Below are 18,286 nucleotides of genomic sequence, written 5' to 3'. Positions count from 1 at the left end.
TGTGAGGTAAATGGTTTTCTGACTCCAGTACACTGACAGTACAGACACCTGATAGGCATTATTTGTAATTCTTTGATTATATAACCGTACAATTAAAAAAAATCCTAGGCAAGCTTAATGATGTGTTACAGGGGTGGAGTCTAACGCTGATATAACTAAACTGAATAGTATTTCAGAAACATTCTCTTCTACTGCACCAGTAGTCATTAATACATGAATTAATTATTTTGCTTCTTGCACAATACAGTGTAGAATATAAATTCTCCCACAACACCTCATCAGTCCTGTTTTGACAAGCATAAGGTTCTTCTTAGCCTCTAACTAAGTCCTAGGGTGTTCAAGTTAGCGAGGGTCAGCTTTTTACTGGGTGCAGCCATTTAGTCACTGTGGCGAACAGGAGAAAACATCAAAGTGTAATGTCTCTGGCTGTAAAGCAGTAGGGCACCCTCTCTGCTTTTTATGGGATGCAATGAGCAGGGTCAGCAACAGGCAAATACAATTTTTAAAACAACAAATTAGACACCAAGAGATTTTATCTGGCCTAAAATAAAATGAAATAAATGTTGTTTGATTTGGTTTTAAATTGTTGTCAGTAGAAATAACCTCTACTTTGTAGAAATGTTTTTCATTCTTCTCACTTTCACTCACCTGTTTTTAGCTCTCCAATATCAAAAACACAATCACAAGTTCTGTAAAGCATAATAAAATGAACAGAACAAAACAAAAATGATAGCTATCAGGGCAATAAAATGTTAAACCAAACAGAAAATAAACACAGTTTAATGCAGTAGATAATATATTTTCTCTGTCATTTGTAAGTCGCTTGCTTTATTCTAAAGTACAGAGGGGATTTATGCAGCAAAATAAACATTCTGCACTCAAAATGTAAACAGGTTTTTCATAAAATAAAACATTATTTATATTTTTTTGTGTGTGTGTGTTAGGTAATTCACATGGCCTGTAGAAGTATGGCAGAAGGTTATCTTTGAAATTACTTTGTTTTGATGATTATATTTTTTTAAACATATCATGCAGCTGGTTTTGTAAAGTCTACAAAGGTTGCTTATGTTACAAGGTATTGGTTTGTACCTATAAATGGTTTGATATTGCTTTTACAAAATGTGGTCCAAATTACACTTTGTGGCCATGTCTTTAGTGCCATGGGCCAAATCTCTGAACCATTCAGGCCTGACCGAAACCGAGACTCTCGCAGAGACATTGATACTTGGGCAGAGAGACGCGGGCCGTGGATTGATAGACAGCTTGATTGACAGCTGGAGATATGTATTTTGCTGTGACTTAAATGAAAGCGGAAGCCATAACAGAAATCCTTTTTATTGCTGATTTCTACCGTGACACCACAAGACAACAGTGGAGAAAGCAGCTCATTAAGAAGCTGACTCCCACAACCCTGCAGAAAGCCATTTACAAAACCAAAGCAAATCGCCTACCCAAAGGCAGATGTATTCCCGAAGCTGAACAAAGAATGAATGAAATGATTAATCCATTTTTTATATACCGGGCATTTTTGTGGTGAGCGCCATCTCGGTGCATGTTATAGAGTCGTATTGAAGGTGTAAATAACACTTTTACTCTAGGTCTTTGGGTACAGCTCTGTCTTTAACTTCTCAAACCTATCAAGTAAATCTGCATTCAGGCTCCTAAGACATTCTCTGTATTTTATTTGCCGAATAAAGAAAGCAATGGCCTTTTAGGTCCAGACTTAGTGTACAATTACTGTTAAATCAGAATTTGTGGAATTATTCAGAAGTCCTCGACATTATTGATTAAATTCTGTAAAGGAAAAAACCCATGACTGGCCTCCATATGGTAGTTAGTAAAGAGACATTAAGCATCACTTCAGGGCAACAACAAAAAGTAAGCCTTGGCCCTTGCCTATCCACTGTGAAGATTTACTCGGAAAGACTTGAAAAGAATGTAGATACAGGAGGAAACTATGAGAGCATTTCCTTAAAACTTCACCTCCTGATAAATCGCCTTTTTACTTGACACTTAGGTATTTCTTAAAGCTCTTGGAACACCACACGTTTTCCATGGATCTGAAGCTGTCCAGCATAACGCCAACTGAGCTCCAACAGATCTAGCCACTGATGCCTGCTGTCTCACTGTCCTGAATCCTGTGCTGCCCTCAGCATTCTTCCCTCGTTTTCTGCCATCTGCAGTTATTAATCCATTACCTTATTTATATGAAAACCCCACAACCAGCAGACCTAAAGCATCAGTCAAAGGATTTGATTCATCTCTCACTGACAACACTGCAAGCTCATTGACTTTGAGCTGACCCAAACCTGAACATTGCTCACTGAGTTGTATGCTGTGCTTTAGGCTCCTTTTCACACTCCACTAATGATATAGCCCAGATTAGGGAAAGCATATGGGTCTTAACTATAGAGGCCTACCTGAGCTCCCAGTAGAGGACTTCACATTGACCCACTCAAGAGCATTAATATCGATAAACAGCATTTCATTTCATGACAGCAATGTTTGTGTTATGCCTTCTAGATGAACAGAGCAATAATGTCACAATCATTGGGTTAATAAATTGTCTGCCTTTTTTAGGATTAGAATACATTTACAAACAGTTCTTAATTTACAAAAGTGAGAATGTGACTTCACTCCTGCAGGTGTTATTGAATCTATATGGATTGAAGGAGCATCTGCAAGGGTATGTCAGAGCATCTATTTTTTATATATATTCATATAAAGTATCATCCATCTGAGAAAGCATTGATGGTCTTCCTATACAGCATAAAATTGAATAATGGCAAAGTTAAGAATCATTGTGAGAAATAATGTCTCCTTTGGCAACTTGAGGATAGGAGGTGCAATGTATGCTCTGTCATCCAAGCTTCAGTTGGACAATCTTCTAAGGTAGCCCTCAGTTTGCCTGTCTAGCTGGTTTTTGCCTGTGGTGATCTGTTAGCAGCGTATGATTTTCATCCCCAAGGGCAGCGCAGTGAATGTTGATATATGACACGTGTAGTGGTTTGTGTTGCGCTTTCAGAGTTGTGTTAAGCTGGATGTCAATTGCTGTGTTATTCTGCAAGCAGGCTGCATAAAATGATCCTCGGTCCTTGTCACCTCCTTTTACATCAAATGTGTATTGAAATATCCCTTCGTTCCCAAGATGACATCGCTTTAACATGGCTGTGAACTGTTTTCATTTTGATAACATTAGACAACTAGAAAGTTGTTTCACAGGACGTTCTGTTGATGGCTTTGATAGTTTGTTTAGCACTGTAAGTGAATATATATATATATATATATATATATATATATATATATATATATATGATAACGATAAATCTCTGCATTTCTGTAAAGCACTGTAAGACTGAAAATAAATGGCTGCATAACTGTCTACAAAATCCAACAAGGCCAACAGAGACATTATTTGTCGTTCTTTGTTTGTTCTGTTATATTCTACTTGACCAACCCCCCCTGCCTCTCAGGCCCAATATGCAAAGCCCCTTCTCTAAATTGAGACCCAGGATGCAAGAAGATTTTTGTATATCCTTGTCTCTCTGGCAAAAGAGAAATTGGTAAAAACTGCCAGTAAAATGTATTTCTTAATGCTGGACCCAGAATGCTTCCAACATGTTCATGTATATGTCCCGAAGAACAATGGGACAAAAGTCATTCATTTAATGTAATCGCCATTTTATTAATAAACTTCCCATGTTTTTTTTGTTTTCTTCTTAAAGATATTCATTGGCCCTGCCAGAAGGCATGTATTTTACCAGTGTAATGGGTGTAGATGCACATGTTATCATACTATTACCTCAAAAGAGTATATTATAGTTGAGAGCTCTTTTAAATTACAATAGGTAGGCTAGTTAGGGACATCTAAGGAACCATGCCCAGAACTACACGTAATCTAAGACCCAATATTATAAATCAGGAAATACGATAGTCATTTAAACTGGATCATTAGACTGAATACTGTCTTGGTCATACTGAAACTACTGTGAGGAGAGTTGTAGTTGTTTAACATATGTATATGTGTTCTTCTGTGTTTGAGAGCTTGATGTTTGGCACAATTTTCTGGCAACTTTTTCCAAACCTCTTCTCTGTAGATTGGACATACATTGAACACAAGCTTTGATGTGATCAGTTTCAGCTCAGAGCACTGGAGACCTCATTCTGCATACATTTATATTTAAGATATTGTCTCAAACTGCTGCCCAAATGTCTTCCGTGGCCTAGAGATGAGCCAGTGGGATGTAAAAACTGAAGCTTTGTTGACCCCCTCTTTGCCAAAGTTATTAAAAGATTGTATATGATTCCGACCCACACAAAGACTAATCACCATAGCACCACTCACTCAGGACATCCATAACCACACACATGTTAACTGACCAGAGTACCAGGATGATGTATCCTCTGAAATAACAATTGTCCAGACTGTAGCGTTTGTCTTTCTTTGCTTTTTGTTTGAACTCCAACTTCTTAAACTGAGATCTAAACTGTTGTACAGAGCTTGTACCAGGTGCCCCCTAAACTATCCTGTAACACAGTGAGATGAAAACTATAGCAATCTGGAGCTCCTTAGAACTAGATAATTAAAAGAAGGCAGTGAGCATTATGGGGATAGAAGGAGAGATGTTTCCTGGCTAGCCTCCTTTATTTCAATTTTTCCACTCGATTCGTGGGCCTACGGAGACGGGAACACACAAAGGGGAATCATCTCCTTCTGAAAAGAGAGATGCCAGGAAGCTGTAACGAAGGCTTCTTCTGTTACCAGTCCTTTGGGGGGATTGGCAGGAACCATGAGAATAAAGCTCATAAAAAAAAAACATGAACTCAGGGAACATGAGAATTTTCTAAGACCTTGTTAAAAGAAAGAAGGAAAGAAAGGGAGAAAAGATAATGATTGATGTTGAGTTTTAGAACATTAATTGCTCTCGATTCATTTAGCTGCTGCATTTTTGTCCAATACTTGCAACACGCCCCTTGAAGCAGAAATGCCTGGCATGTCGGTGATTATGTACATATAGGCAAACGCAGTCTCGCACACGAGCACAGCGCACGCTCATATGTCTGTTGCACGTGATCATGCATACTGCTGTATTTACACAATGTGTTAGACATCAGTACATACATATACTGTGACATCATCTTTCCAGATCTCTTCACACATACTTACAATATGCTGTTTTGATATGAGACTAGAATATCTTTAAAACACAGCCAAGTATTTTAATGTTCTGAAACTCTGACTAGCTCGCTGGGGATGATATTTCTCTTCTTTTCTTTTTTATAAACTTATTTCTACCCAGAGCAGTTGTCCTGACTTCATTTTCAGTGCAAAAATACAAATTTGGGAACTTAGCAAACGTATCTGGTAATTATGAGATGTAAGTAACAGTAATCCTTAAAGGAAGATATGTGCATTTTTTACAATACATTTAATATATAATACTTAAAATTTCCTTTGGGCAGTTACAAAGAATACAGCTAAGATTATATGTTATTGTGTATTATTGTGAACAAATCAAAACTATCTACTCTATTGACACTTATGAGAAAGGTGTCTTGTCACTGGATAATATCTTTTCATTTCAGTATTTTTCTTATAAGCTGTGCTTCCACGTATAATGATAATTTGAATAAAACCGTTACTTGTCGGTGCCAGTGAAATCACAGCAAAGTAGTATTTCTCTTTTTAATGGTCAGAGTGTAAACCCTGGCCTGTCTCCCAAACTCGCTCACAGGCGGACGCAGGAGCATCAGGCTACCTGCTGGAGAAGAGCTCCAGTGTGGGCCGGCAGAAGAACAATCTCTGCAGGCTTCCTTGGGGCATACAGGCCAGTGTCTGAGCAAAGACTGCCTACAGTAGTGGATGGTGAAGTGATGACCCCCTGTCCTCAAGGGGAGGCAGGCAGTGAGTCACAGAACATGTGGCCTGGGCCAGGTTTCAGCTCTGCATCCCAGATGTGAAGCACAAGACCCTAACAACACTCTACTTGTGGGCTGTTAATTTGGTAGCTTTGTTTCATACAAGGATTTATAATTAGCTTCATATTCTAAATGTTTTTTGTATTTTTTTGTATTCAGGAAGATGATTAAACAGGGCCACGGGATTCTTAAATGGAACACAGCACTATTTCTTCTGCCTATGAGCTCTTGCTCTCTGCAGATGTGTACATGGAAAGTGCATGGACACGCTGTCCACAGAATTATGGATTCAGTATAGAAACTTAACTTAAATGTTTTTTTTTTTTAATAACACTTTGATGATCACATGTTTTGCAGTGTTTCCTATTGTACTTAATGGTATGCTTGTGGAGATGCATCGTGCTGTATGTGGCTTCTGTCTTGTTAAGGTCACCATTGAAAAGACCACGTCTGAATTCAAATAATTACTGTACATTTGTGAAGCATGCGTCATAAAGCTGACACAATGTAAACATCTGTACTACACAAACATTCGTAGTTTTGTGCTCCACAATTTCTACGGAGACGTACAGAAAATGCATACAGATCTATTCAATTATTCGAAACTCAGCCCAAACCAAATACAGTATTGCTGACTTTTAGTTTATTTATACAGGGCCTTTGTATAATGAGGTTACACAAACCAGTCACCTCTTGTCATTTCTGAGACTCCCCGTGGCTTAGGTTTGTCTTTAAATGTATGAAAAATAACTAGGAAAACTTTTAATGTACATCTGCCTCAGATTAATAGAAGAGCCCTCCTGCCAGGCTGTTGCATTCCTACAGTCTCTTTAACAGTTTATCAATCTGGGGAATTTTATTTCATTCATTATTTTGCTCAGGTACAATCAGGCAGCCAGTTTGCAATGATACAACTGACACGTTTTGCTTTGTTTTTGGTCTGCTATATACATATGTATTGGATCAGTATCCCAAATGCATTTATCCTGTAAAATCCTTTATGGTTATATAACGTCTAGAGCAACATATCCTCTCTGTAGTCCTTATTCAAGTTTCATGGTTATTATACAATTGTAGGGACTCACATTTTATAACTACTCACTTTAAATCCAATGTTTCATTCTCTTTTAGTGATAAGTCTCTTGTTTTGGATTTAGCCGTTACAAAACGCTTACACATCTTGCCTGTTTTTCTTTGTTTGTTTATTTACAGCTACAGCTCTTTGTTTAAACGAACAAAACCAAACCTTAGAATCATGTTATACTCCATGATTGCAGTCTACAAAGATTTTCAGCTGTCACTCTACCTAAGAGTACATATGTACTGTTTAAGAGGGCTTCTTTCTTGTTTTTTTGTGCTGCACAACTGCATCACTGGTTTAGTCATCAGTTTATTTAAAAAATGCAATACCAAATAAGTCATCACAAGAAGTGCGCCTGTCAAAAATAATGTCTACAATGTCAGCACTCCACGGCTGAATGTAAACAGATTTGAATTGGTCGGTTTGCTCTGCCCAGTATTACTGTAAAAAAATCAGGCTCTCACTCTTGTCTTTAGAATCAAGAGGTTTGCTTTTTGGAATTAGGAGAAAAAGCTTGATTGTAAAATTAAACAATTTACAACTAAATAACTGAACTGTGGTTGAGAACTAATGCAATCAATTATGTTATGATATAATTTTACAGATAGCATGAGAAATGCAGTATCAAGTGTTAAGTATATTAAAATAAAATATATACATTTAATTTTTTTCAGTAAACAGTCCTAATTGTTTAGAAGGAAAAGCATCCTCACTCAGTGGTCTTTACATTTACAATACCCAAAGTTAGTTGGCTGATACATCATTAATATAACAATTTTTAAGTGTAAATGTAGGGCAAAGTGAGATTCTGAACTGTTATATTCTTTTGATCTCATTTCTTGCATTCCTTCTAAAAGCCTAGAGTAAAACATACAAATGTGCTTTAAAAATAATCAGAAGGTGGACTTGTTCACCTTCACAAGATACTAAATGTATTTGCTTGTCTTTTGCTTGTTTGCTTTTTCTCTTTGCTTGTTTGTATAAATCAGTGGAGTTAAACATAATTCATGGGTCACTGGAAGATTCACTCAACACAAGAAGAAACAAACATGCATAAAATCTCCCACAAGCAAGCAGCTTTCAATGTTATCTTCAAAGAGCCCAGAGGTCTTACTGGGAAATAAAGAAAAGACCATATGACTCCAAGAATTTCAGCATACCTGCTGAAGGTTGATTGAAGTGATAACTCAAAATGACCTAGTGGAGAATTCCAACCAAGCATCAGAGGCAGGAAACTGTTAAATAAATCATGTGAACACCCCTAAGAAATAGGGAGCTGAAATATATTTTATTTGGGTATTGTGCACTTCATCAGCACTACCATTCACTGTAATGATTGTCAAATTACTGCTCAGACTCTAGAGTAGTTGCTTTCAGGATTATGATAATTGAAATGTTTTTATTTTACTCCTGACAAAGTGTTACATATTTAAATCTGCCCCCCCCCCCCACCACCATAACAAAAAACTTTACTCGATAAATACTTGAAATATATTAATTTGTACTTGTGTCTAAAGTACAATATCGCTACAGAATCATGATGTTCTAATGCATTAAATATTTTCCTGCCATGTCATTCTTGATTCCAGTGGATATATACAATAAATGTTTAGAAAATGGCAGAAGAGCAGAGCCCCCAGAAAATTACACCCTCATGAAAACAATAATACTCTTAAATAATCTGTGAGCAGTTTCTCTGAAATACAAATCCTTGGCATTCCCATAGCATATTTTATATTTGTAGAAAAGGGGCTAAACAAAATGTTAGCAATGTATGTATTTTATAGTTTTTTTATATAAATGGGGAAAATGTGTTTCCAATTTGAGTTGAATTCCTCTAGATTACTGTTCAAACTGTGAGCTAACCTTTCCAGTTCAATTAAACTGAAGCTTTGTTTACAGATCCTGTTGTAGGGAGGTTATTTTTAAGTCTGTCTTTTCAAATTTAAGAACTCTAATTAGCACCCCAGTGCATGGCCGATATCTTTCATGAACCTTGTAAAAGACAATACATAGTGGAGGGCTATAGAGAAGATGCTGGGACGTAACATTGTCTTCATAGATTAGCCTTTTGGTTATGAGTCATCCATGTACTATGTATGTATGTATGTGTTAACATAAATATAACCATTGAAGAGCTTCAATCATGTTTTAATCAACATGATCAATGGAGTCTGCACTTGAGTGGTGTCTTAATGACATGACTAGACTCTAGTCAGCTGAACTGTTCACAGGGAAAGAACTGGCATCATAAATTCTACTGTATAGGAATTGCCCAGTGCTTAAAATACATGTGTTCCTCGGTAAAGAGGCCATTTGCCCAAGTTTCTGCATTCTTCATAATGTTTGCTAATGTTAATTACACATTATAATAGAGTAATAATTGAAGGTTGTTCGACATGTTCAGTAATTTTTGGGATATGTCTTTTCCTGCTGAAACGGGCTTCTGTAGATGCAACGAGGAAGGACGCAGAGAACTGGATGAAGGTTCCAAGTATGTGATGCTATTCCAAGACAGTCCCTCACATTGACCATACCCTCTATTCTGTACTCACAGCAAACTTCTCCACCTCCCTTCCCCCTCATATCGAGCACTTGAACCGGGTGAACAGGGTTCTCTTTGAAAGCACTTCACTCCAGTGAATACAGAACAGTCATGTCTAACTCTCTCGGCCCATCCATATCGAAAAAAAAGTGTTCACCAATCCAAAGATACAACACGTGATGCAAGGCTTTAGATGTGCCCTTCATGCTGTTCCCTAAGGGCCAGGGATACTTTTACTGCATTACAGTTGGTCAGAGTAGTGTCCTACCTTGAAGGTTGGGGAGATATTTTAAAGAAAACACAATGCTTCTGTACAGTATTGTGCTAATGTCCTCTCTCTTACATTTTCCCTTTACTGTCATTGAGGAGCATTTCATTCTGGAAAAGTCTCACACTCTATATGAAAATGTGCCTCAGAAAACAGAACACTTAAAACAGGATAACAAATTAAGCAAAAAATTGCATGACTTCCAATTCCAGATACTCACAATTATTGCTTTAAACTGGGATGAGGTAACCCAAAGGTTTTCTTCTCCGGATTAAAAAAAAAAATGATGTATACCTGTATGGAAGCTTCCATATTTAATACATGTGAAAAGTAAGGAAATGATGCACGAATGCTATGACTTTTTTCTTCTCTATAAAGAAATGTTGTATGAAACATCTTTCAAATTACTGAAATGTTTGCTGTAACCAGTACTCTTTATTGTGCTAAACTATGTAACAAACCACTGCTTCCTTCCCGTAATGGTTAACACATAAGGCCATTGAAAGCAAGAGAATGGAGTTAAATGTTGTTAAACTAAGTCTGTACCATCATAAACGTAACTAAAACAACCACAGACGTGTTAATATTAATGTACTTAATTTACAGGTTGCTCATTATTATTATTATTATTATTATTATTATTATTATTATTATTATTATTATTGTTGTTGTTGTTGTTGTTGTTCTTCATTATTTTATTTTATTTTATTTATTTATTTATTTCGAAATTGTCAAGTCAAGCAACAAAAGTATCACTAATGAGAGCCATTTCAGTGCAGGTTTGGTGTTCAGGTGCTCCGGGTGTGGCGCTTAGAGGACGAGCGGAGGTATTTCAACCAAATCAAAACTCTTCATAATAAAAGCACATATTCGTGCTGAGGGGGAAATTAACAGCAGAGTCCATGAGAAGTTTCCAGCTGGGGTCAAACCAATCTCGTTTTCCGTGCTGGAGCCCCGCCAGGTCGCCTGTATCTGCTTGATTAGCAATCAAACTCTTGGGGATGTGACTCAGAAAAATAGGAAAACCTCGGCCAGGTCATGAAGAGGGGGCTTACTTTTGATGATTGCTGTGCTACGTATGGATCATTATATTTCTTAGTAGTTGCATGTAAAGCTTAAGATCTTAAAAATGGTAATACCGTATAGCTGGATTTAGTATTGTAGTTCATTTTTATATGTAATTGTTAGGCTATAATCTTAATATATACGAATTATAGGGTTCAACGCAAGTTTTCAAGCATCACCTCTATACATCAAACCATATGAATTGTCTCTCTTTGTATTCACTTTGTATTGCGCTTATATTGTGTAAGTCGCCCTGGATAAGGGCGTCTCTCGCATGAATCTCAATTCACAAGGGCCTGCTGAGCCCGCCAGTGTCGCAAACAGGCTGCTAATTACACTTCAGAGGTTTCATATAAATCCATGAGTTATCATTGAAAATACATTTGCTTACTTGTCAGGATCCCCGGACGACTCCGTGGGAATTTGTCGCAATCTGAAATGGCATTTTTTAACCCGTTCGTGACTGTGGCCTGCCCCTGCCCCCATGATAATACATGGCACTGTGCTGGAGGGCAGGTGGAGCAGTGGTCTTGACTAGAATATCTTTGGTCAAGTCAACTATATATATATATATATATATATAAGGCTGTGTAATTAAAATACTTGAGTCTGCGCCGCATTAAGTCAAATATGATTTATTATACCACACAAAAGATTGAAACCCTATCGCTCATAATAAGTGTTAAAAGAACAGCAGCAGCAACGTGTATTATCTGTTTTGAATGGCCTATTTAATGTAGAGGTATACAGGCTTTCAAACTAGAAAGGACACAGTTCTCAAAATTGTAGTAATTAATGAAAACTACATTTTGATTCTTAGAGTGGTACCAATACACACTTCTTGCGTAGTTTGAACGTAGTGGCATGTCATGTTCGATGCTTTTACAAGTGTGTTAAATGAGAATTGTGTGGCAATTGCTTTTTGTGTTCCAGTTTTGTTCAATTTAATTAATATTGAGTTAACTGCTTGGCACCTCCTGTAGTTTACTCTTCCTGCATTTTTTTCTCCCAGCACTGGCAAAATATTGCAGGGTTTAAGTGTAGAGATAAGAGCTATAATAACATGGAGAAAATATTATTTATCTCGTGTCCTTTGCAAAATGAGCTAAACACGTAGCCTAAACTTATTATATCTGTTGTGTATTGTTTGTTAAACGTCCCCAATTTTAAATTTGATGTATGCCTTAATTTATAGTTCTCTAAGGTAGGACTACTAATGAACAGAATACATTAGTTTGACCGGTTCCAATTCTATTGAGCAATACAAGGAGTGCATACAAAAGTAATTTAAGAAGTGCCTCTCTATAATGTTTTTTCAATTTACTGGTGTAACAGTATACATGTATTTTAAACTTGTATCATTATTAGTAGTAGTAGCACTATAGTAACAAATATATTCTTATATATAATGAGTAGTATACAAGTATTCTACGATATATGTTAGCCAACATTTCATGACAATAGTGATAACATTACGATTTCTTCGTACCGCAAGTAATTTTATAGGCTATGGCATACATGGAAAGCATCCTTTAAGCACACATGTCAGTGGCATGGGCGTAAAGTCTGACTTCAAATTTAAGCAATTTGCTACATGACTTTGTGTTGGACAACTCTTGTCATAAATCAAAAACGATGCGTCGTTTAGTGTCTTTACTGGAGAGCAGCAGTGTTGTCTTTGCATTTCCTGTTCATCAAATCCCTATAGCTGCTTTTTGCCTACTTTAAAGGAAGCGTGGTAACGGCATGGATACGGTTCAATTGCGTTTTCGTCAAAAGGTCGCACATTTCTTGAACTGAGCTGAATCTGTTTAATAACATCTGCATAACAGCCCGTATTTAAAAAAGTGTTAAAAAATTATGGGCGTGTTACGTCACCCGTTTCAATAAATTATGCAGTTGAGAGAGAGAGAAATAGTGATTGGTTTATTGCTTTATGCTTTAATTAAAGTTTAATGAAATCCTACACTGGCTCATTCAGGCTATTTGCGGTGATGCATTTAAAGTTGTTCCAAACCACTTTTCTCGTAGGCTTTCAGTACTGCAAATAGGCAACCCACTTATTTTTACCTCTTACCTAGTCTCGTTTCCTGTACCGCCTTCCCAGCTTTTCCCGGCCTTATTAACATGGTTATCATCACTCTGGGGGGTATCCCCACTTACACCAGGGTTGATTAATCAGAGCATGGCGAAATATATAAAACTAAAATATGAATTATGATTACTTTAAATATGATCAATAATGATAGAAAGGATAAATTAACAAGCTTCCAGGTACATGCCAATTTTAATGGTATGTCTGTGATACTGTATGGTCTGGACATTGCATTGATCATTCGTGTGCTATACAGTTTAACTGCACAATCGTCCTGCTTGGGTCATCATATCCTCTAAATGGTTTGCAACAGTCCGTTTGTTTTAAAGTGTAACTCCTCAGATATATTTGGTTTGTTAAATTGTAATAATTTGTTATAAAAGTGCATATTCATGTGCAATTGTGCGATTTTATATATACAGCATGGTTTTTGTTTTTTATTTTATTTTTTTGTAAACGTGACATTGACACCCTTTTATTCCTCAAAGAAGAACTTTTAAAGGTGATTTGGAGGCAAGGTTATTATATTTGGGCATCCCAGCGCTGTAACACATGGAAGATGTTATTTCAAAACCAGATGTTACAGGGCTCAAACTTTCTTTTTTAAATTCTCATCCACACGTGGATGGCAAATGGTATGAAATTATTTTGCAAAGTCTGTCAAGACAGGGGACATTAGGAATCTAAACTCGGTGGCGCCAGCGAAGACAAATAGTCATATACATCGAAATAAATCATCCTTATATATGTGAAGCATGTAGTAGCCTATATGTCTCACAACATTTCCCTTTCAGTATGTATTTGTTTACGTTTTCAAATCTGAATCATTTTGAAATAGACCTCTCTTTACGTTAGAGATTAACACACCTTAATTCAAATTTATTATGGATATTTTAATTGCGCATTTGGCCTTATAAACTAATAATTCCAAGCATTGGAGACCGTTTGTGGTAATGACAGTGCATTACCTACAACGACAGCACCGTTACATTGAATCCGTAGTTATGCTGAATATCAAGGAATAGCTTATAGTGCGTTATTTTCTTATTTTAAAATCGCATGCATTTTTTTTCTATAGGAAAGACGCAGTATGTGGCACGCAGTAATCGCTGACCTACATTTAGCCTTTTATTGGCCTTATGATGATGATATGACTGTGTTTTGTAAGATCGTATACAAATAACATATAGTATTCCTTTCATTTTTTACGGGTTGTATATTTTAATATAAAATTAGAACGCTTAAATATTTCACACACACACACACACACACACACACACACACACACACACACACACACATACACACCGTCCAAGATGCTAGGGTTTTATTGAAATTCAGTTCAGAAATGTGCTGCACACGTCCATTAATGTAGAAACCCGTACTGAGGAGGATGCTTCTGTAGTATGTGATTGCAGTTTATTTATTCAGTGAAGAATATTATGATCTGCATAAGAATCCAATCTATTATCAGATTAAGTCTCTGTGATTACCAGTGGGCTACTTTCTTCCTTTTAAAACTGTTCACCCCCTGCACAGGTTATCTCACGAGTATTGTAATTAACACATTGTTCAAGTCGCAAGGTTTCCATTTTAAAATACGGTCGATAAGAAACCATACATTTACTGCAAGAGTTGATAAACACTTTGAAACATTAGACTAGAAAGATTGGTCTAACAAACGAAACCGCAGCGGGATGCATTTGCAGGGACAGAGAAAATCCATAAAAAGCTAAAAGTTTCCAGTTTAATTTGTTTATGAAAATTCTTATCCTTTGCATTCAGACAATAATTTAAAATATCTGAAGCCGTTAGTGCAGAGCTGATGGTGTCTTCCTGGCTCTCTCAAGGACTATAGAAACTACGAATAAATAAATAGATGACCAAATAAATAGCATGTCAAAACTATACAACTATGAGGTTTCTGTCCCTTGCAGCAGCATGTTGGAGAGCAGGGTTGCTGTGTAGTTGTGTTTGTATCTGTCTCCGTTCTCAGTGGTTTGGGCTTGATGGTGCTGCAACCGATCTTTAGGCAAAGCTTTGAATTTTGTGGCAGTTATGTGAAATTTATAGCTGTAGAAATTGATTTTCCAGCGCCCAAGCAGGACTGAGCCCTTTTGTCAAATTTCTTTTAACACTCTTTACAAAGGGGACCCTTACTATAAGTGTTAATCGAAGAGTTATTGGTGTTGCTCAACTTCATTTGAAAGCGCAAAATGCAGTATTTCACGGCGTTTGGATCCTTTTGATTGCTTATGTTTATTGCGATGTATAATTTGTGTGAATTATTAACTCGTATATATAGATCTAAGAAGCCTATTATTTTACTTTTGTATTTGCATGCTCAAATATATTCCCATTAAAAAGCCTTTCAGAAATAAACATTAGTCAAATATAGCACTTTGTATGCAAATATACAATTCCATAATTATTCAAAATTATAGGTGTACATATACAGCTACAAAGATAAGTAAATATACACGATTATTCTCGATTTTGTCGATAAGTAGATTTCCTCGTGCGTAAATACAAATTGTGTGGTCTTTATACGTATTTCTGTAGGCCTACATCCCCCTTTATTAATGAAGGAACGGTTTGTTTAATGTAGACATTTTAACATGTATTTTATATTGTAACAACTACTCTTATATAACTTTAATACAATCTAAATACTGTCGCACTGTGGGTTTGACCGATAACGAAATGTCTGAGCTCTGCGCCGTCAACAAACATGAATTAGTTAGCAGATCCTTCTGCTTTAAAACAAACAAAATTTCCTGATTGCTTCTTGGCAACGTTTAATTAAATAATAACAATAATTATTATAATAATGACAATAATTCGGCAACAAGTTTTAAGTTGAGTCTTTGTATTGTTAGTCAATGCAAGTTATCCTTAAGCAAAAGGGGATTCGCACCTAAAAAAATAAATTTAAAATCATAACCGCGGCCTAAACAGTGATGAAATATTGTGATCACCTTGTTACAAACACAACTTGTTAATATATAATGTATGTATATATAACTTATATTGCTGTAATAGAGCAACAAGTTATTGGTTGTGTTTCTAAAGCATTAACAAATGTAAATGATTTTTAGAATTACACATTTAAATGTGAATTGGACAGGCAACATGTTAAAGCCTAACTGATTACATAATATCAATGTTTAAAGCTGTTATGAGTAGTAGTAGTAGTATCGTCCTGCACGCAGATTGTGCCAGTGATCTCTATGCGTCATCCTCCCGTCTGCTCTCTACTTCAGGCCAGTGATGGATGGTTTGTTAATTTAACCCCGGCCTCCTCGAACCAGGAGCCGCCTTCAGTCCTACGATTAACTGAGAAAAACTCATTTAGCATTGAACTGAGCTGAACGCTCATTAACCCTGGCAATGGCAAGAGGCAGAGGCGCCTTCAAATAAAGATATGTGAGGTGACGTTAACCAGACGCCCATTTGATCTATTATTATTATTATTAATAATAATAATAATAATAATAATAATAATAATAATAATAATAATAATAATAATTTTAAGTTTTTTTTTTTTCGTAGTTTTATTCTGAACGTATTGGTCCAGTTATTTGTAGTGTTCAGGAGACACACAGGGTAAAAGCCAATGCGCAGTGTTTATTACCGATATCTGCAAACGTGTTAATTCAATTGTCCCAAATTTCAACTCCAATATTAAGGATTGTAGTGTAGATTATCGCATTATACATAATTTAATTCAAATCGTTAAAGCGAAAATGTAATAGCCAGTAATGGTATGCCTCTTCTTGATTGTGTTATTAGTGTAGCTATGGTTAAAATTGTTAATAATAAGTTGTGCAGCACATTTATTTTGAGAAATCATTGAACTTTAAGTTGTTTATGAGATACGTTTAGTCTAAATAATAATAATAACGCTGATTTAGCATTGGGCCTAATGTTTACCAATATGTTGTGTATTATGTAGCCTATGTGTTTCCGTTTAAAATGTTATTTTCTGCGATTTTTAAGCAAATTCCATGTTAGCCGAGGGATAACGAGGATAATGAGCACCACTAAGACAATCAATAATTTTCTTATTTGTTGTTTTTCACCATGTAATATAGTTTAGATACTTATCTGCGTCTTAAAACAATGCTGGAAACGATGTATTTTCTCTACACCAGCTCCTGAACACTAAGCTCTTCCATCTCTGATTAATCATTTCATTGCGCTAAATGTTATTACACAGTACACAGGAGCATACGTATTCTTTTTATACATTTATGTTGTAAAGTGTGGCGCCAGACTTCGTATTGATTACTTGATAAATGCTTAATGAGTGTTTGCTCTTGTTATATACATCTGAGAAATGTAAAATGCAGAATAAATAAAAAATGCTCATCCTTCTAATAATTTGGCGCATGATCAATGACCCTTTTACCGACTTGAAAATCGGTAAAATCGTTGAAAATCGGTGGAAAAAATGCAGTTCTAGTACTCACCATAGCAGGAGATGAGCGATCCGTTGTGGCCACTTTCTTGGTGGAGTTTGCTTCCTTCTGGGGGAGTTTTGCAAGAGGACCTCTGCATGAAGAGGTGGTATTTGTTAAAGGTGCCTTCCCCAGAAGTGGCATCCAATGACTGGCATTCCTGTTGGAACGGGCTCCGCGACTTTTCCCCATAAGCCTGACCTTTGTTGGTCAGGAAAGTGGGGCTGTATTTGGTGTCACTCGCTTGGAATGTCCTGAAAGGGTTAGCCTGGTGATCCCTACCTTGCGGTGCACTTGGGTTATAATATGAATCCATGGATGTCATATCACAGTATGAAACGCAAGTCTCAGCGTTCATTCCTAAAAAAATGTAAAAGAAAAAGAGGTCCAAATGTTTTTTTTTCTTTTTCCTTTTTGGAGAGTGAAGCAAACAGATACTCTCTCTCTCTTTCACACACAGACGCACACGCATACACTCACACACACACACTGGCGCGGCAGCTGGGGTTGGTTATAAAATGATTCAGATGTTTTCCAGAAAGCTGACCAAAAGCTAAAAAGCCCCCTTAAGGTTTAGAAGAGTAACAAAAAATGTTTCTTCCTTTGGAAGATGCAACCCAGAACTCCTCGATATAGTCTATAAGTCAGGATCTCTACTCAGTTATTATGTAGATGGAATGAATGGGTGAGGTCAGACCTTTGCATAGAAAAAAAGAGAAAAAGTTTTTTTTTTTTGTAAATATGTGGGGGGACAAAACACATGACATTAATGCAATTAGGATATGAATATATAACTGATTGGATGTGAAGGGCAACACAGAGAGAGCAATTTAATGGTTGTGACACAGCTGAT

General features: G+C 36.5%; 1 protein-coding gene across 1 annotated transcript in view; it reads right to left on the bottom strand.

Moving 5' to 3' along the window:
* Nucleotides 1-18,075, bottom strand: part of alx4b (ALX homeobox 4b) — a 35,503-nt gene extending 17,428 nt beyond the window's left edge. Inside the window, exon 1 of the mRNA XM_066700949.1 lies at nucleotides 17,446-18,075. Coding sequence (XP_066557046.1) covers nucleotides 17,446-17,905 — 460 coding nt within the window. The 5' untranslated portion in view covers nucleotides 17,906-18,075. The remainder of the gene's footprint in view (nucleotides 1-17,445) is intronic.
* Between the last annotated feature and the right edge of the window lie 211 nt (nucleotides 18,076-18,286).

The sequence above is a fragment of the Amia ocellicauda genome, chromosome 4, assembly GCF_036373705.1.
Source record: "Amia ocellicauda isolate fAmiCal2 chromosome 4, fAmiCal2.hap1, whole genome shotgun sequence".
NCBI classification, from domain to species: Eukaryota; Metazoa; Chordata; class Actinopteri; order Amiiformes; family Amiidae; genus Amia; species Amia ocellicauda.
Note: the sequence above shows the minus strand (reverse complement) of the source record. Positions and strands in the feature narration are given on the sequence as shown.